The following is a 21,317-nucleotide window of genomic DNA, read 5'->3' on the forward strand; positions in this document are numbered from 1 at the left end:
TAAGTTTGATATGTGGATCACAATGTCCCCTCTAACTAAATGGCAGAGCAATGGTCTCTGCTACCAATTTATAGATAGTCAGGTAGAAAGCCTGGAATCCTTTCCATGAGCTTACAATTGTTAACCAAAGGTCTCATGAGAGAAAGCAGGAATGGGAAGTAAGCTAGTAACTTATGATCCAATGAATCACTGAACTATCAGTGTGGTTAGATGTACGCCAAACCGAAGTTTGGCAGACATACATACAAGAAAGGCAGCATGGGGGAACAGAATTGAAGACTGGGATCTTTTCAGCCCCTCAAAGTTCTGTGCTTATAGAGGAATATAAGTAACTGCACACCTTCTGCAGCTGAAATGGAAAAGAAAATATCACTCAAAATCACAAGTGTTGAGAAAACCTTTATTTAAACTACTTTCCTCTACATTTTTTTCAAATAAAATCTCTTTTAATAAGGCACTCACCATTTTTGTAAAGAATTATCTGTAATATGTGATACTTTTAGAGGAAAATGAAATCAGAGATAACCCATCCTGTAAGCACCTAAAAGGTAAAAGAACAGGCATTAAACTCCACTTTACGCTAAATGAATCATGCTGAAGGCATGTACTGCATGTGAGGGGAAACGAAAAAGATCATAACTCTGAATTGTCTAGGGTAAGGAAAGGCTAAGATTATTCAAGAAGTACCTGTGACCAAATGTTTGCATATTATGCAAGACTACTGTAAAGAGCTAAAATGGGGGCAAAAGTGAAGGACTATATGTAGAACAGACCTGTAGATCCTCCTACAAAGTGTGACCAGACTGGGAAGGTAACTAAGTTTCATATCCATGACTGTAGCCCAGTGGCCAATACTGCTTCCAAAGGTAATTTAGGAAGTGAAGAGTTTTGATTCTTAATCTCAATTTATCTAGGAGAAACAGCATTTTATTTTCTTAAAATATTGTGGAAAATAATCAGCATCTGCAAGATAAGTAGGTCATATAGAAGTGGAAAAGCACAGTAATAATATGTTGACAGTCTAAATATAAACACTACAATTACGTTGCTGCAGCTACAACTAGCAAATGCTTTGGATGCCACTCTAGCGAGCTAGTTAGCACAAGGACAACTTTAATCATAAGAGGCACTGAATTCAATGGAGCTAATCCTATGCTTACAAATCTTCCTAAATCATAGCCTTTTTGATTATATCCTGTCATACAGGCTATGTGTTAGGCCACCAACTATTAAAGTGCAGCATTAGAACTTTTAAGAAGCTTTAAGCTCTTCAATGCAAGCAATTTAACCACCAAAAATCAAAGTCTGTAGCATAAACAGAAACATGAGTTAAAAAGTAATCAGCATCTGTAAAATATTCTCTGTCCTCTTTAACATCTGAACAGTGAATAATTTCTTATTTCTTATGCAAAAACTGGTTTTCAAGAAGATCATATATTGATGTTTTTTGATAGATTTAAGTTAAGGTACTCTCTTACGAAAATAATGATCATAATTAGCCTGCACCTCTTCCTCAAAATCATCTGAATTTGCAATTTTCTGGCTAAAAAAGATGTGTTTTTATATACACTCAGATATCTTTAACGTATGAATGGCAGGTTATGTTGATTTTCCAAATTGTTACCTTAAAGAGCTTTCTGCTATTGATAAGAGAGGTTTATTGGCTTGCTTGTCCTTTGACCAAACAGCAACTAAATTTACAGCCTGCCAGAACATTTACAATTAGCAATTTAAGAAACCTTTAAAATATTCCATTCAAAGCACAAAGCACAGCAACTTTTGAAGACAACTTACAAAACATAATACAAAAGGGAATAACATAAGATGTTAAAGGAAAACAGAAGTTCAAAATTTGCATTACATTCCAGAGTCTACACAAATGAAATTTGAAATTCTATAGCAAAAGTGACGTCCTCCCTCCGATAGGTGATTTTTTCACAGGCTGACAGGAAGCGGAGATGACCTAGCATTTTTCTGAATTAGTCATAACCCATCATGTCAACAAGCCAAAAGATAAAAATGCATAGTACAGTCACTGAGTATCATGACTATAAATATGACTGTAAGCATCTCTTAGTATTCAGGAAAGGTGTATGTAAATTTGTAAGATAATTTATATATTTGCATACTTATTATATACACACACCTAATTATTTCTCATGATTATTGAATCTACTCCACACAGAAGCCAATAGGCCTTACATTTCCATGCTCTCAGATTTAATAAAGAGGAGGTGCAGAATGCCACCCGTGTGACTCGATCTACAGATCAAGTTTAGAGATATCCTGCTTACTGATGCATGGGATAGGAGCTGTGAACAGCATAAAACTGGCCCAGAATAAAGGCATGGAAAAAACTAGGATTTCCCTCCCAGTTTTGACATGGACGTCTCCCAGTGACTTGGCTCACGCACCAATTTTCCCTGTCTTTCAGGATAACCATCAACAGCTTCCTGGCCATGGCGGAAGGAGCTGTATTGGGTACCGGGCTGCTGCTCGCGCTAGGTGCCCCCTTGGCCCCGCTCAGCTCATCCCACAGCCACCTCAGTGCTGCACGGGCTCGAGCTGGGGACACGGACACCCCTGGCTCCTCGCAGAGAGGGAGCAAGACAACGATGCGAAACGTTTGGAAACCTTGGGGTGGGAGACACTGCCTCGGCAGCCCTGAGACACTTGGGTTACCCCATCCCTCGCCTGCGCTGCCAGCGTGAAAGCAGTGTGCTGCTTGGCCGCCCCCAGCCCAGCGGGGACCAGCAGCCACGTCCCGCCGGACACGGAGGGGGCGGCACCCGCGGCCCCCCCAGGCCCGAGGCGGCGCGGGACGCGGGGCTCAGGCCCGCCGGGGGCCCAGGGCCAGGAGAACCCCGGCCTGGTTGGGGTCGTCGTCCCCCCGCCCGCCGCAGCGGGGCCCAGGCCGCAGCCACGACCCCCCGCCGCCTGCGGCCTCCCCGCGAGGAAGCGCCGCGCGAGCGAGGCCACAAGGCGGCGGGGGAGGAAGCGCCAAAGGGCACCGGGCGCCCCGGCGCCCCGCGCTGCCTCGGGCGGGGTGGCCGTGAGGCCCCGGCGAGGCCGCGCCTCCGCGCCCGCCCCGCCCCGCCAGCCCTCTGCGGGACCGTGCCGCAGCGGCGAGCGGGCGGGCGGGCAGACCGACCCCGCCCCTCTGCCCCGCGTGTGGCGCGGCGCGGCGCGGCGCGGCCCGCCCGGGCTTTCCCTCCCTCGCCATTGTCTGTCGGCGCGGCGGCTTCTGCTGCGAGCGAAGCAGAGCGACGGCGGCTCGCCCCGGGCCGCGATGCTGAAAGGCTCCGCGACCCCTCAGAGGCGGCAGCAGGAACTGGCTCCAGCGCGGCGGAGCAGCCATCCCGCCTGCTGAACACTGAAACTTTGCGTCGCCGCCGCTCCCTCTCCGCCCGGCCCGACCCGGCTCGGCTCGCCCCTCTCCATGCGCTGAGCGGCTGCGGGGCGCCCGCTCGGCCCCATGGACTCCTTCAGCGCCGCCAAGGCCAAAATGGGGGCAAAGAGCGGCGGCGAGGCGGCGGCGGCGGCGGGGCTCGCCGCGCCTCAGCCCGCTGCGGCGTCCCCCAGCCTCGCCGGCCACAGCTCGCCCGCCGCGCCCGAGCCCGCCGCCTACAAGCTGGAGGACCTGGAGACCCTGGCCACCGTGGGTGAGCGGGCGAGGGAGGGAGCGAGGGAGGGACGGGGAGGCCGCGAGGAACAAAGGGGCTGCCCGCCGGGCACGGCCCGCCGCCCCCTGCTGCCCCTGCTCCTCCCGCCCGCCGCGTTTTGTCCCTGCGCCTTTGGTGTGCGGGGGGCGCTGGGCGCGTTCGGGGCGGCGGGTGGGACTTTGGGCCGTTAACGGCTGGCAGGTGCCGCCCGCCGTCGGGGACCACCCTTCCCCCCCCCCACCGAAACGCACCGCCGCGGCGCTGGGGCGGAGGCTGCCGTCTGGTGCTAACGCTGCTCCGCGCGTAAAGTTAGCCGGGTTTGGGGAGGGGGTCGCCGTCCTCTTTTTGTGCGTGGTCCTGGGGCACTGCGTTGTTTTTTTTTTTTTTTTTTTTTCCTTCCCCCTTCTGCCGAGTTGTTTTTATTAGACTTGCGTGTGATCTGAGCCATCGCCTGTATGAGTTCCTGCACCAGCCTCGGCTTCTCTCCCAGGCGGCTGTATGGTCGCCCTATGCTTTCAGGAAGACGCCGGGCAGCTGTAGTATTAATGTAGTTTTGCAACTGTGTTTTGAGTCTGCAGAGGAGCACAGGAGACTGCTTGCATTGTTCTGCCGTGACATTGTTGTGCCAATGCACAGGCAAGCCTGAGTACTGCCAGTATCATCACCTCTTGGTGTGATACCATGTTTTAAAGCCACAGCTGAATGAATTTATAACCTGGTTTGTTTGGTCTGTCTGCGAGGCACAGGCAATCACTGCTGAAGTCTAAACACCTTTTGTTATAAAAACTTGATTTATGTGGTTAGCATCATTTGCCTGCATCATGATAGAAATTCATTATTTAAATGCAGCTGTAGGGCCAGTGAAGAGATCAGACAGGTTCATTGAATGCAGGTAGGTGTATTTAAAAACCTGAATCCATGCTGTCGTGCTGTGTATTGATGCAAAGATGTCGTGCCTTGTGTAGAATTATGGTAAAAGGCAAAATTACATCTTGGATTTACCAAACTTAAAAAAAGAAAAACTGCCTGTAATATGCAGTATTGCAAAGTACATGCATGTTTTTAATAAAATGACATCTCAAGGGATGTCCGTTGTGATGTTCACTGTGTTCATACCCACACTAGCATCTGTCAGTGCACTGTGCTTGAAAGGGAGCATGTATGTATAATTATGAATAATTTTGCACTTGGTTTAAAGGATTGTTTGTTCAGCTATACAGAGGGGTTTTTGTTGTTATTTTTATTTAGCTATGAAATGACTTTTGGATAGATCTATTCCAGCAAGTGCTGTAAACTTCAGTTTCCCTCCCCAAGCTTTCTGTAGTTAAGCTGTCTTCAGTCAAGATGGTGTGATTTAAGCCCTTAGTTAAGCTGATGGTTTAATTTACGTTTTTTATGATGCTGTTGGAAAGGCATAGGAATATTGTGATTGATGCAGGCCATGTTATTATCTCTTGAAGCGTGTTGCTTTTTAAAATAATATTTCCAGGTTAAAATGTAAATGGGGGTTTTATGCAGTTAAATGAGATTATCGAGAGACTGTTTGAAAGCATCCTGGTGCTGCTTCTCCACCAGAAGTGATTAATCCTGTATGTGACATCACAACTAGCTCCTGTGGATGTGATTGTCATCACAGAGAGTTATGACTTCATGTGAAACACAGACTGCAGGAAAATACTAATTCTTAAACAAAGGCCTAATTATCATGGAAATGTTCCTAAGGAAATGAAGAAATATTTTAAATTGACACAAGGATTACTTCTGAACAGCATATCTTTTTACAGTGTTCTTTAAGGTGCAGCTTAGAGCTTGAGGAAAAGGAAGGTCATCATTCCAAAAGAATTTAAAGAGGAGATTCCTCTTAAAAAAAAAGACTTTGTTTGATGTGGAGATACAATGCTGGAAAAGGGAGTACAAGGTGAAAAGAGCAGACCGTTGCCTATTAGAGCACTGACTAAATACTTAAAGAACACTCCCTTTTCCCTCGCTGTCTCCCCCAGCTTGATTTTTTTTTTTTTTTTCTTTGCTAGCTCTACCTGAAAAGTTAACCATTCTTTGCATCTTCTGTGAACCATGAAATTGGTTGTTGGGCAGAGAGAAGAGAGACAAAACACAGATCTTGAAGGGTATAAAAATGTTCACAGATAAACATGTATGGCATTAACAAAGAAGCTGAGGTGGTTTGTTGTAAATTAGTTTTAGAATGGATTTACTGTATGCCTGTGCTTCTCAGTAGAAGGCCGTGAAGAGAGAACAGATCTAGTTCTTGGCTGGAAAGCGAAATAGCTGCCTCAAAGTGATACTGAAACTGAACACATTTATATCTGCCTCTGAGTGGCAGAGTTTATACACTCAAAGATGCAGTGCCTTGCTAATGTGTCTGTAGTACGTTGAGATCTGAGCGAATATCTCTGCATGCAGTTGGGCAGCACACACCTATTAGTGTGCTACGTTGCACTCCCTAGTTAAATATACTGCAACAGTGCAGCATACTCCAGAATATAGATATTTAGTTTAGCTTGAGAAGCTCATTTTGGCTAGTCTTAAACCTATTTTTAATTAAATACAGTTTAGGTTTATATCACATGCACTGGAAGAGTATGTATGTCTGCACTGGTTTTTTTTTTGGTTTTTTGTTTTTTTGTTTTTTTAGCAAAAGTTTAACTAAATAATACCATATTCCACTTTTCTGACCTCCCTGTATGAGGAGATGAGATTAATGTACTGTCATCAATTTTACTGCAGCGATTTAGTCCTGTGTGCAGTTTGACTGCTGTGATAAGAATAGCCATTTTCTTTCTTCTGGTATTCTGGAAATCTGTGTGCTCCATCCGAGATTTAGAGACATCTGTGAAGGGGAGGGGGCTGCCCAGAAATTACAGGGCAGCAAGTTCTGATACCAGGATGTGTGTGTGATAAAGGAGTGGAGGAAGAGAGAGAAAATATAGCAGCTGGGGTGCTTCAGCCTTCAGGATCCATCTCTGCTAGCATCACTGTTGCCTATAGCTGTATCCTGGCTTGGAAACCCAGGGATGGTCTTGGAAACTACCTGCTTGAGAAAGTGTCAAAATAGGGAGGCGAGTTCCATGCTTGTACACCTGCAGTATGAGTAATATTTGAGCTGACTAAATGGTGGTCCTTTAGATGCTTATAATCTCCATTACTATTTTGAAACCTCACAGTGTTTGTACTTTTGTCACCTGTGAAGAGGGGAGCTGCTTTTTGCCCCATTCAGTTATTGGAAGGCTAAAGATTACAGGAAATACTAGCTAGTTTATAAGGAATTTCATCATGCTGCTTTTTTGTTATTTGGAGAAGGTTATGTGGATCCAAGAGGAGAATCTGCAAATCTGGTTTAGGTCTGTTATTGCTCCCTTTAATTTTTGGAGGAACTTAAGTACCTACAAATGGGGCTTGTAAGGTGAGCAGCTGAGAAGACTCTTAACTAAAGTGTGTGGGTTTGTTTCTTTTTTTAAGCTATGTAGGGGGAGTATGTCTGAAATGCCATTTCCCCCCCAAAATTAAGTAATTCCTTGCCTCTTGAATTAGGTGTCTATAAAACTGTGGTCATCCTTGAATTTAGATGCCTTCTCTCGGAGGGTAGGATAAAAGTTTGCAAAGTGGAAAAAAAAGTTGGAAGTAGAACCTGCTTTGCATGTAATAGCTACTGTTTTAATATCCTTCATAATCTAAGATGATTAAAAACTCTCCGTTAACCCTACTACTATAGCATGGGCTGCATTGAGAGTACTCTCTACAGTTTCTGTTGGAAGCTTTGCTTGTTCTAGCAAAGAATTAAATGTGAAGGCAGAAAGAGAGTAAAAGGGAAGAACAGTTTTAGCATGGTGAGTAGGAGGACATTTATGTCCCTAACATGTCCCAAGCTTCCACTTTGTTTTCTTTGTTTCAGTGGTTTTTTGGACATTTTGCTAAAAGGGTTGGGAGCAGAGACTAGAACACAGGTATCTCTCTTGGGAGAGTGCCCTCATCATTAGTCTTTAAATTGAAGTCAGGGGCCTGGGGAGGGGACAGGAGTTGGGTGCATGCTGGTCTCTGGCACTAAGAAAACTTGAACAGGAAGAGCGTTTCACTAAGGGGACTTCCTGAGAGGTTGAAGATGTGGCTTTGAACCTATTGAGATGCATGTTCTTTGACTACTACTCTAAAACCAGAGCTAAGTGTGCTCACTTGGAGCTACTGAAGGTGACTTGTCCACTTCTGGTTTTGAATTATTTTTCTTTTCAAAGAAAGTTAAGCTATGAAGATTTGCTCAGCATGCTCGGTTTGCTCAGACAAGCCTGAAAAATTTTGTGAGTCTCCTCCATTGGACTTAAGTAATGTTCAGCTGTGCCAAGGCTGCGGTAGTTCTGCACACGTGCAGAAGCAAAAACTTAAATGCCTTGACCTTTCTCAGTGGAGTGTACCTGCTAAAATTTCATGGTCCACCCAAGAGATGTGTTAGCAGTTATCTACATAAATCTTATGTGAGCCCGTTTCAGCCTTTTTGAAGTCTGGGCTGTGGAAGAGAGAGAGAGATTGTGAACCCTGGTAGTGTAGCGCCTGAACCATCCTTGTTGGCTTTACTTACTATTCAGAGTAGCCAGAGGGGCTGCAATTGAATGCCTTACATATTATCCTGAAACAAAGATACTAACTTTGGAGTTACACTGTAGTGAAGAAGTAATTCAGATAAACTAGAATAATAAGCACAAGAAAAACAGGGGAGATTGCTTTTCTTTTGGATAAGTAAGATGAGAGAAGAAATCTTTTGTTTCCAAATGAAATGTACAGTAATAAGAGGAAAAATAGAACTATAGGGATGAGAAAGATGGCAATTTATTTTCACCCACTCACCTAGTAGAGGTATTTCCTTCCCTTTTTTTCAAAGTACAATGTATACTGAAACATACATTATAAATGTAAATCAGGTTTTGTACATTCATTAGATTGATTGAAATATTTTAATAGTAAAGATTATCTTAATTGGAAAAGATTCTTTTAAACAACTGTTCCCATGAAGTACTTTAAACTAAACAAATGTAGAATAAAAAATTAGGTAAACCAGTATTTTAATTGTTCTGAGCAGAGGAAGAACGTAAAGTACATGAGAAAAGTGAGCAACAACACATTTTTACATACTTAATTTCATTGTGTTCACAGGCATAGAATATGCTAGCCAAATATGTTTTTAAATGACATTATGTCAGAGGGACAGTAGGTGCAAAAATGTAGTTCAAAGCTGTAAGAATGAATCTGCTTCTGTACAGGACATCACAGTAATATTTTCCCTGCATATAGTCTAAGTCAAAAATTCTGCACCAGAATAGTGAAGTTCTGCTTTAATAACTAAGAATACTAGTGTCTTTTTTTTTCCCCCAAGACTTTTAAAAGGGGTTCAAATTATTTATGCTTCTTAGCAAGTCTTATTTTTGTTTTCACTATTTAACTTCTTATGTGTTTAAAATATTATTCTGAGGGGTGGGCATGTGAGCTTTTTTTTGTGTGTGTGTGTTTGTCACCTTTTCTTGATATTGAAATGATGAATAATAATCCATGATTTTACTTGGCAGTATCCTTAAATAACACAAGTTTTGAAAGAAAACATCATCTGAATGTTGTGACTGTAATGGTGACCTAAATGCACCATTTTATTAGTACATCTTTGAGACTTTAATCATTAAACTAAATGACTTGGATTTTATTTTCTTTCTCCTCTTGTGGAATGTGTTTCTTGCTTCATTTCTCCCTTCCACAAGATCATACTTGTCCTAAAATAAATCTTTGCTATTGTTGTACCTGATGTTCTACAGAGAAAATGACCAAGTGTGAGTCAGCTTTATTCTGTTGTTTTTCCTGCAATCCACTTGTGAGGGTAACCGAAGTAGCATAATATTTATTATGGAGTGCGCAGCAACAGGTCCTCTCCAATTAGGTTCTTATTAGGCTGAAAAATTTGGGTTGAAACAAATATTCTCTTATCTTTCAGAAAGAAAGGTCAGAAAGGAGAGAGAGCATATGAAAGAAGTTTGAGTACGTGAAAACTGAAAGTTCACATTTCTACTTTTCTATCTTCAGTTTGAAAAAATCAGATGTTGAGATAAATGGCTTAGTGTTTGCCTGTTAGCTGTTTCTTTTGCCTTAATCTTAAAGTATCTAATTGATTGCAGAAGAAACTTCAGAATTCTTTCTCTAATGTTGTGGACTTGATGGCATATTATAGAATGGGTGTCCTTTGACACTCAAAAATACTACTTGCAGATAAATAATCTAGTGAGTCATATAAATAACCCAGAGATGCCTGAAAGTGTCTGCTGTGATGCAAAGAATTAAGTAATCTGCAATCCAACTGCTAATATTGTGCAAAACGAAACATGGAAACCCCTCTTCCCACAAAATCAAGAACCCCCTTCCCCTCCCCCGCCAAGAAAAAGTTTGCTTAAACAGAAGATACTGTTGAAAAATTCTTCCTCCAGGAAGTGATGTGTGTGTTCCCAAACTGAAAAAGATGGAAAACCTGAAAAGAAATGGAGATGTGAGTTTAATTCAATTCTTCCACCCCTGCGCCCATACAAGGGAGGAAATTGGAACTTAAAATACTGATGATTGGCAGCATACATGAAAATGAATATGCATGTCTGGACCCTCTGTCTAGTGGACAGAGGGAGTAGCTTTCTGGAGGTGGATGTCTTGCTGTGTTGGCTTTTCCATTGCTGAAAATAAGGGAAATGAACCCCAGGTTAAATTAAACTTAATCCTGGTTTGGTCCACTTTAAAGGTCACTTGTGATATATAAACTTCAGAAGTAAAAAAGGGTGGTGGGATTTATGTACCACATCTGTTATGAGAGGCACAGACATGCATACAGCAACAAAGAGTGATTTTTTTCATAAACTGAAAGATGGGAACTTTGTGTTTATCCTGCAAGGGCTTGTCTGGGCCTAAGCTGTACTTAACAAAATTAGTTTAGATTAAACAATACAATTCTCCTACAGTTGATACTTATCAGTGTAAAAAGTCTTCAGCATTATCTTGTTCTATTTAGGAATAGTTTAACATGGTGTCTTTTCTTGGTAAAGCATAATATACCTCTTCTCACATCTACACAGGTCTTGAGTTTTTTTTTAACAGCTACGAAAATGTTGGTAAGTAAAATTTTGCTGAGTACTGTGTGTTAGTGTGCACCAAGGATATTCAGGTGGCAAGGAGGAGGTGCTAATGTTTCATTTTATTTCTCGGAACAAGAATATTGTTTTGTTTTCCCAATGGAAAACTCTTTCAAGTGAATGAACAAACAAGCCCTTTTTATTTTAAAGCAGATATACAAGATTCTTTAAAGCTCTGTTCATTATCTGCACTTCACACTAGAGCAGTAGTTCAATTTTGATTTGAAATATGTGCTGCTTTATTTTTTTAATACTGAGGCACATCAGGGATTTTTCCTATTTTAGTGGAGCCTCTTCTTTGCTATAGAGACTCAGCAGTGTGCTAAGGAAATTCACCCAAAAGACAGGTGAGATATGCGATGTCCAGTAAAATGTGGAGGTTACTAACAAAACTAGCATGGCATATTTGAAAACTGAGTGGAATGTTACAGAACAAGAAAATATTTGCAAAACATTTAGGTCAGTGAATTTAGTTAACTTAGCTCTCATTATGTACTTGTGTGGATATTTCTAGTCTGGCTTTGTTAAGTTTGGTCAAAGGAAGTCTTCAAATTTCTTCTCTTTTTATGAATTACGCTTACTATTTTACTTTGAATAAATGATATATTTCAAGCGTTCTAAATTAATTTAGTTGTGATGGTAAGACTGTAAGTTAGCAAATTAAAGGCTTCTTGAAGAATTTTGGGGGAGTGTTTGAAAAAAATGTTACCTCTGAAACACTGAAGGTTGTTTGTTTTTAAAGGCTTTCTAAAGAGATGGGATTTATATATGTAATGTAGAAACGGTGCTTCTGTGGCCACTTTTGTGCTGCACCTGTTTTTAATCTCAAGTATAATTTCTGAGGATAATACAAACTGTTCATTTTGGAAAGATGATTTGAACTGGAAGAAGACGTTTCACTCTGAAATGTATTCTGAAAACTTTAAGGTAGTTGATCCTAACTAGGATCCTAACTAGGATCAACTTGAGCTCCTCCCTCCCCCCCCAGTTTAAGGGCCACAATCTTAGTGAACTCTGAATTTGGTGTTTTCACAATTCAGTTTAAGCAATTTAACTATATCTGTGTAAATACTTAAGCTTTTTCACTGAAAGATAACTGAAGCAGGAAAAACAGTGTGGAAGCTGTAAGTCCAGACATATTAGAAGTATTCAGAATATGCCCTTCTGGACGCATCTGCCTTGTATACAGTTACAGCTGTCCTCTCTAGACATACCTAAACTAAGTTTAAACTGTCCAGTTTGGGCAGCAGTTGTATGGCTAAAGTATCTGCGCTTTTTGTATTGGTAAAATAAGCTTGTGTGAACTTGTGGGTAATGCTCATGCTGAAGGATGCGTTAATATCTCTACCCATCTTAAAGATAATTTGAGGATGTTTGCAAGAGTTTGTTTGCAGTGCAGCAGTGCTCTTCAAATGTATGCACGTCAAAATTCTTCCTTATACCTGGTGAATTTTGACAGCTACCCCACCCGGCCTTAAGTTGTGGTGATCTATGGCATTTGTTCTGTGAGAACTTTCCACTTGGCCACCCTCTTTCTTCACTCCTGTCCCAACACAGAGCAATTGATAGCTGGTCCATTAATTGATTGATAGTAACTTTTGTGCAAATGAGTTGTAATTTCTTCTCCAGGGAATCAGTTGGTCTGCTTTGATACACTTCATCTCAGAGAAATTGCTAGTATGTGAGTTTAGTTATTTACTTATAACTGAAATACATTAAAATTAATGAAGAAAGCATTGTTTCCATGTGACTAAACTTGGTGACATAACATGTTTCTGTATAATACCAATAGCAATGGAATGTTATACTTGTCTATCAGGTGAATTTTTGGTCTGGTCATTGAAGTCATTCCTTAAGTTTTTCTTTGTGCCCCTTAACTCTGTTAGTCTATGACAAAATAATAATAATAAAAAAAATCTAGATAAATTTGGCATGCGCTGTTCTCATTAAGCAATTTTAATATTCTTACTTATTACAGATTGTCTGTTTAAAATTTTAAAAATAAAAAGGATAACTGGTCTACTTTTCATAATATATTTTATAGCGCTTATATGCCAACGGGTTACGGTTTCCAAACAGGCTAGCTTTTATGTAAAATTGTCTTTACCCTTTCTTTCTTTTTTGAATATTCAGTTTGAAGATGAACTACAGCTTTCTCTATAGGGATGTAAGGAAATTTCTATAGAACTTACAGAAAAAATTCTACAACTTGAAGAAGAAGCAGAATTAAAATATGAAAAAGTCTTCTGCTCACTTTATATCAGTCAGAGTATAAGACTTCTTAGTTGGCTGCCTTTAGCACTTAACAGTTCTTTGCTTCTACAAACTATTAATACAAAATCTGCAGCATGTAACAAAACTAGCTTTTTTGTTTATTTTTAATTAGGATACATCTCACTCCCTTAGAGGATTATTTCTGAGCTAGTTTTTCATGACAGGACACATACCTAGTATATGTTTATTTGATTCCACTGTGCAACTAGCAAGAATTCAAGAGATGTAATGACTTGTATTTTGCATTTATTGGACTACTGAGGAAAGGTTGCTGAAGTCAGAAGAACTATTTAATTTAAACTATTATTAACAAGTATAACCCATGACTTAAATCTTGCAGTTTTCCGTGTATATACCTGGCATTGTCTTAAGCATATATCAAGAAGGACTAAAGCTGTCAGTATAATGTATTGTCTTCCGAGGACTATTAAGTCATTTATATCCTCTAATACAACAAGAAAACATGTAGTGCTGCTAATGTGTCCCGTCCTGCCGGCCATCTTTTATGTGATTCTTACAAGGGAGTTAATGGTTTGTTGCATTAAAAAACAAAACAAAACAAAAGTGCATTGTGCATTTTTAGGGTGTCCTCTATGCAATATTTGAGTTTTGGAATGGTTCTTCATTAAAACAAAGCTTCTTATGCAGCATTCTTGGCATCTGCTTGAATGTTGTTCCGTTTGTACTGGGGAATGTGGGGGCTTCAGGCAACCTGAAATACTTACAGTAATGACACTGGTGTTATTGTGGAGGTGTAGGGAGCTCCCAGGATTAAAGCAAAATGTCTATTAGTATTACTTTTTATGCCTCTCGAGTAGTGCTTTAGTCAGTAAATTAGATGCTCCAAGATTTAGGTGGACATTCTGAGAGCTGTCCCTGCACGGACTCTTCAAAAACAGGCTAAACTGGTAGAAGATCTTTGCTGATACACTAATTAGGATGCGCTGAAATATCTATATAGATGTTAAATGTAAAAATAAGATGCATGGATGCTGATTGTATTTATGTAAAACTTGTGGTACTATAATAGCAGACTGCTCTGGCCACCAACCCCAGAATGATGACGTATTTCTAGTCTCAGACTTCTCCCCAGCTTGGTATTGGCTTCTTGCATCTCTTTGGGTGCAGGAGGTGGTTTTAATGGTGCTGTATGGTTTTAATACTGTATGGCCTGCTGAAAATGACTTCAGAGTATACATTTTAAAATATTGATTTGTTTCCAGGAAGATCAGTGGGTAACTTTGTATCTCTGTCCCTGGAGAACTAACCAACAATGGGCACAACTGCTGGTCAATTTCTGAACTGAACTTCTTGTTGCTTCTTTCATCAAAATGTTTCAGGCTGCATTTCAGTATGCTGACTACATGGTCTGATGCCACTAAGATGTCCTGGATTCTTGTGATCTTTGAAGGCCTGTGAAGACCGCTGCAGTGTATATCTCTATTTAAGCAACTGACTTGTCTCAGTCTGAGGTGATGGATATGGAAGCTGTATTACATTAACAGCATTGTTCCTCTTCCTTTTTTTTGTTGACCAGCATAACTTAGTCCACTTAAAAAGATCACGTTAGTGACCATCTGTGTAGATATTACCCATTCAGTAATATCTTTTGAAATAATGGAATTTGAGATATAATCAATAAAAAAAAGATATTTCTGAAAGCTTGAGTGTTGCAACTTAATTCAAATGATTCTGTTTAAAAGCTCCTTATGAGTAATTTCACAATGAGTAGAAGTGATTTCTTGGACCTCATTGTGGAAGTTTTTCCTTGCTAAAAGTTATTTATGTAGTGTTTCTACTAGAAAAATGCAGCTAGGAAGAAGCCATGTGAAAGACAGTTTGTCCAACAAGACACAGCCATTGGAAAACAAAGTAACTGAGGAAATAATCTGAGGGTTGTCTAACACTGAAGTTACAGTGAAATCACAAAATATTGTAAATAAAATAGAACTGTATTTCCTCCAAAAAAATATATTTTTAAATCCTTTTTTGGGTATCAGCTGTGTATATTCCCTGCTTTGTAAGTTGAAAAGTAGATGAGAAATTGGGGAACAGCCACTTGTGATGCTTTAAATGTAAGCCTGTGAAAGCTGTCCTCATCACAGGTTTATGTGTTAACAGATATTATTTAGCTGTTTCTTTTTTCTTTAAACTTATGTTTGTCTTTGAAAACTGAAACGTGGAGGGTTTTTCTCCTGTAACTGAATAACGTTTTGCAACTAAGTATTTATACTATTTTCCTGGGAATTTGTGTGATGCATTGTAGTTTCTTTGTATATAAAATATATGTCCTTTGTTCTAAATGTGTAAGTGAGGAGAGTTGCTAGAATTATTTCATCTCTTGTTATCTGCAACACTTGGCATTTACTGTAAACCAAAAGATGATTTTGGTGGAGAAGATGATGTTTGACTTGTTTATGTTGTTTATTTTGAAGTTAGGTAGGCCTAAGTTTTCAGTGCTCCCACCACACCGTCAGTTGTGGGCTGGCAGAATGTAGTATGATATAGCATTTCTGGCTTGTGAGGCAAATTTGGGATAATTATGGGAAATTAATCTTCTGGAAATCAGTGATAGGACAATTTCAGTGAGTTTTTTGTGGTATAACAGTATATTTGAACTCTGAAAACTAAAGGGTATTTTGGAATGTATAGTATATTCCAGAAGTATAAAAGGTCATAATTTTTCAAACAGAAATTGAGGATAGGATATCCAAGTAACTGAGACATAATTCCATAAATGTGCAACCTGACTGACATCAGAGGAGGATTGAGAAACAGGTTCAATCTTGTTTAGCAAGTTTTTTGGTTTTTTTTAATAATCTTTTAACATGAAATATGTATGCATTATACTATTCTGCAGATGATGTCCCTTTCTGGTGAATTCTTTATCTGCTGAGAAGAGCTTGTTGTATATGGTAATATTAAGTAGAGAAGCAAAATTGTGAAATGAGATACTTGGAAAACAGTCCAGTCCCTTAACAATCTTAATCTTTTTCTGTCAGTTCTTCAGGTAAACCTATCTAATTTAAAACTAAAGCAGGAATTGGCTGCATAATTCTCAGTTTAAATGAATTTGGACTATGTTTTTTGTTTCCTGTTGCTTTTAAGAATTGTCTAGAATGTGTACCTTCATAATGAAAGTCTGAAATAGAAATAATTTTATCTCCCTTTAAATCTTGATCTTAAACTTTTAATTATAAATGACATGCTTTGAAATCATGTATTTGGAGATGAGGATTCACACATCCATATTAATTTTAAATAATGTTTCATTTTTATTGACTTTTTTGCATAATTGTTGTTTGTATTTTAATAAAGAGGCTACTTAGTGAAACTTGGACTACCAAACTGGGTGAATAGTCAGAGAAGACTGGCAGAGAGTAAGAAGATGAATGTGTAGGCGAGATATTATCTTTCATCCAGAATGTCTGAGTCCCCACTTTAAAAGTAAAACAGTGCAAATCTGGTGGAGTAGGATTTACCTCAAGAAATCAAAATTAATTTTGATGGATGTTGAAACAATAGAGTAAGGTAAAGGGGCTTATGCTGTTTTGAGGCACTCTTCCCTTTTGTTCAGGTAGGCCTCTGTTGCTTCAGTATTTCTTTTCAGAGCAAAATGCGTAGAACAGAAGAAAATGGAAGTCTGGGTAGGCACAAAGCTGGATATTCTAAATGAGTATATGTGAAGAAATAGATTTTACAAGTGCTTGATTTGGTAGGAATATCTGAACTTGTACTGCTTGATAGTTAGTACAGAATGTGAGATGTCAGCAATTTTACGTTAATGCTTTATCTGGAAATATTCCAGCTATGGGTTCATTGATATCCAGAAGCTGGGCATTCCTGCATAGAACACTGCCAGTTTATCTCCTGTAATGAAATATGTTGATAAATTTCTCTCTAATCTTCATGTATATTGGCATTTAAAGTGTTTGTAGGACGAAAAATGCTCCTTCTTGTAGCTGTTGGGTAGAACCTAATTGGTTTTCATTTGTGGTAAAGATGTTAAAGAGAGATTTTGTTTGAGAACAAATACAACTCTGTTGCTTGGCTTCCCTTGATTCTCTGAAATACGATTCTTGAAATAGGCAAATTAGTGATTGTAGTAATACAAAAGGCCTGGAAATGCTAGGACACTTGGGGGTGGGGAAGGAGCAGAGAAAAGGGGGAAAAAAGTACTGTTTGATTGTTTTGCTTCAGAGATCTTTCTGTAGCATAGCTGCTTTATTTTTATAATCAGGATGAATCCTCTTTTTTGCAAACTTTCATATAAATTACAACAAAGTACAGTTATTTCTAAGTACAGTTATTTTTTCCAAGGGTTTTGCAAATAGTATACAGATTTCATTTTAAAGATTGAGAAACTCAGTAAATGACTAAAAAGGACAGTACAGAGAAAATTGTTGCATACGGATTCCTTAAACATTGATGGTACTTAAAAGGATTTACCAGTATACAAGTTAATGACAGTATTTAACTTTCTCTTATTTGTATTAATCACTTTTTCTGGTATCTCCTGAGGAGGTATATATTGGATAGTGCAATGCTCATAGCCTCTTCCATCAGTGATGTAGAAGACTCTCTTATAGGTGAAACAATTTCATCAGTCTCTGTCCTGTCTTCTGAGACTGTTAATTTGTTCCTAGGAAATGTTCAAGCATTCTGAAACAAACTGCAGTTCACTTTGTAGAATTGTAAATACCTCGTATGCCGAATAATGCTTCATGTTTGGCATAATTCATCTTTTTTCATGGCAGAGGTATCCCATTTTTTCTTCCTATAGAAAACTTAAGATGCTTCAGCTTCTGTGTGTTTATACATTCACTCACACACTCACTCTGTGTGTGTATTTTTATATATATTTATATATATATATATATAAAAATATATAAATGTGTGTATTTGCATGTGGATGTATTTAAATGTTTCTAAGAAATTTGATATATGGCATGTATCAGAGAGGTTTTTGTTTTTGTTTTTGGGGTTTTTTTCTTAAGCTTTGGTGAAACAACGTATGGAATGTTTTGCTCCATGTTGGCAAAACTGTTAAGCTGTCAAACTTGGTGGTATTCATAGAACAGCAGTGTGAAATAAACGAAAATCTAAAAGAAAATTTTTAAGAGTTGAGTATTAATAAATGTAACTGCTTCTAGTGACTGGAAAGTGAGAGCACTGGGTTATAAAAAGGGCTTTATAATGGTGACTGGCATACAAATGTAACTGTGATATGCTGAGGTAGAAACTCTGTTTCTGTAAGATCTGTAATAGTTTTCGCTACTGTTACTGTTAGATAATGTACTTGGCTTTTTTTATGACCATATAGAGCATTAGGAATTAAATTCTGGGAAAAAATGGTTGGTCTCTAATGCTGAAATGTGGTTTCCATGCAATATTGTAAATATCCTACATGTAAAAGTTAAACTTTAGTGTCTAGAGTGGAGATTTGTGGGAAAGGATGTAGTTAGGTAGCACATGGACTGGTGAATTGGGAATCAGCAGATACTTTTGACTGTCACAGCTAAACGATGTGCTTTTCTCCCGTCTCCCCCACTCCCGGAACAGAGAGTTGTTGCTATATATTGAGTCAGCGTACTTATCTGAACAGTTGTAGTGAAATGCAGTTTTTAAACACCTCAACTGACTTTTCTTGTGTCCACACACAAGATTCACCGCTGCACTACCTTCTGCTTAGTCACCATCAGATGAGTGGGTGAATCCAATCGTGAGGCCGAGATTCTGCAATATGAGCTGGATCATCAAAGCTCATTACATATTATTGAAAAATGTAAGGATGAGATTTAATAAATGCAGCATAAATTGGTGAATGTGAATGCAGTTGCATGATGTTTTCTTCTGAACGCATTTAGAGACTAAAGCTAATCTATGTGGCAGAGCTTAGAAGCGCTTACAGATTTTATGGAAAGCTGTGTGTAAGGGTACATGCTGTGTGACAGGGTGTGTGTCTAGTGTAGTAGGTTTTTCTGTTTTTCTTCCTTTGGAAGATGAATTTTTGTTTCTGATACTGGTCAAATTCATTCATTCTCTGTCTGTCTCATATTTTTAATCTTTTTTTTTAAAATATGGATCTAGTTCTCCAAATGACAGAGAACATGTAAGAAAGGTCTAGAAATGACAACAAATTGGACCAAAATTGCCATTAGAAAAGACACTTGACAAGTATTTTGGAGGACTGTATACAACTGATAGAAGCATATACTGTGCTCTTATAATAGGATTTAAGGGTGTTTTGTAATGGCTGAAATGCAGGTTTTGGTTTTCCTAATTGTAGGCCTTCTCAGATTGTATGTATTATTTTATACCAGATAAATTGGTTGCTCTGTAGAACTAGCTATCAAATGATATAAAGTGGGTCTGAAATCATTTACCTGTGTTTTGATGTATAAATATTACAAGAAGTAAAGAGCTTAATTCATCTGCAGTTTTTATATTAGCTGGGAAATTCAGAGTACTGCAGCTTGATAAGTATATTGATAAGATATTTTTCCAACCTTTACACGTTGATTTCTCACTTTTGGTTGGGGAAACATATGTTCTTGTTTGTTTGTGACATTTTTCTACCTTTGTTTCCAGACGTGTGGAATTGTGTAGTGTATCTAATGCTAACAATGTTAAAATAAGTGTTGTACCTTAAATGATTTTATGCTAAACAAAAGGAAAAACTGTATAGAAACAATATACGTACCAAAAACACGGTGTGGTGTAAGCCAGAAAGTTTGTCCTTACTGTTGTAAAATTAATCATATCGTTATGCCACAGCCTCTGAAACTTATTTTAGTATTGACTATAGTGGCCTGTTCACCTCGTGAGTTCTGTTCTTGAAAGTTGTGTCTAAGGTCAGGCTTGTTTCATGAAAGGAATTGAATTTTGGTGGTTTGGGTGTATTCTTTCATAAATTCTCAAATATCCTCATCTTGGATCATCTTTGTCCTTTTAAATAACTGTCATTATGTACACCTTCTATTTAAAAGCTTACTTGTTGGTTTGTATGGAAATAATGGGTATGGTATTCAAATGTATAATATTGGAGAGAAATTCCACTGGAGAGAGACTGGGTCCCAGTTTTTTTTTTTTTTTTTTTTTTTTTTTTTTTTTTTTTTTTTTTTTTAAGTGTGTGTATGTAAAGCCAGCCTGGGCAGTTGGCTTCTAATTGTGGAAACTGCTTTTTTTTTTTTTTTTTCTTTTAAGAAACTTTTTTTTTTTTTTTTAAGAGTCTATACATTCTAGTTGTTATAGTCACACAGGCAGAACTGAAATTATAAACACACTGGAATTTTACATGAGTTTAGATTTATGTTTTTGTGATACAGAAAAGAAACTATACAATCCCAAACAGCATGACAAATTTTAGACCACTGTCTTTTTCAGCTGCAGTGTCAGTATTTACACTAAACATAGAGCTGTTACATTAAGATGGCATATCCTTAGCAACATTAAGTATTAATACTTAAAATGTTTTCACTCTTTAATTTTATCAGTAATGAACTTCCTCAGGGTCCTTTGGGAGATTTTTTTCTGAAGTGTTTTGCTATTTGATTGCTATTTGAGAATAGAATTTTGAGAGTGGGATTTTGAAATTTAAAGTCTGTGTTAGCACATTTGTTCAGTTCCATATCATATATTTTAGTTGGATACTTTAGACATATTTCCTCTTTCTCACATAATAGCTTGTTATGTGGAGAACATGTCCATTCTTGTGTCAAACAACAATGATTTCATCACCTTTCCTTGGAGAATAGTACACTATTTTTTGTATGATATAGTATGAGTGAATCTGGGAAGGTAACGGCACCTGAAGTAAGTTCTAGATACGTAATGCATCTTTCTGTAGTCTCTCAGGAATATCTGAGGATACAGTCTTGTGAATATAAACAAAGCCTCCCTTTGAGGAATACTTTGTCCCACGTATGAATTGTCAGTGGTCTTATTAACCCTTAACCAAAATAAATCCATTTGTGGTTAGAGTTCCAGATTGAAATTTTTTTTTAGAAGATTCTTCTTGGTTCGTTGGTTGATTTATTTTGTAAAACTTAATTAATAAGGTCTCAGAGCCCCAGCATACTGTACATAGCTTCTAGAAGCAAAGAAATTGAGTTGTTTTCAGGAAGGTATTCATTTTGCTATGGTTAAAACACAGTTCTTTGTGCATATTATAGTAAATTCTCTCTAATGCTCAGTACATCCTATACAAAACAAAGAT

General features: G+C 38.7%; 1 protein-coding gene across 2 annotated transcripts in view; it reads left to right on the forward strand.

Annotated features, from left to right (window-relative positions):
* The first annotated feature begins 3,349 nt into the window (after positions 1-3,349).
* The window catches only part of PRKX (protein kinase cAMP-dependent X-linked catalytic subunit), a 66,290-nt gene continuing 48,322 nt past the window's right edge, over positions 3,350-21,317 (forward strand). For both annotated transcript variants that reach the window (XM_026102361.2, XM_026102362.2), the window contains exon 1: positions 3,350-3,662. In XM_026102361.2, coding sequence (XP_025958146.2) covers positions 3,476-3,662 — 187 coding nt within the window. In that variant the 5' untranslated portion in view covers positions 3,350-3,475. The remainder of the gene's footprint in view (positions 3,663-21,317) is intronic.

This window comes from Dromaius novaehollandiae, chromosome 1 (genome assembly GCF_036370855.1).
Source record: "Dromaius novaehollandiae isolate bDroNov1 chromosome 1, bDroNov1.hap1, whole genome shotgun sequence".
Classification (NCBI taxonomy): domain Eukaryota; kingdom Metazoa; phylum Chordata; class Aves; order Casuariiformes; family Dromaiidae; genus Dromaius; species Dromaius novaehollandiae.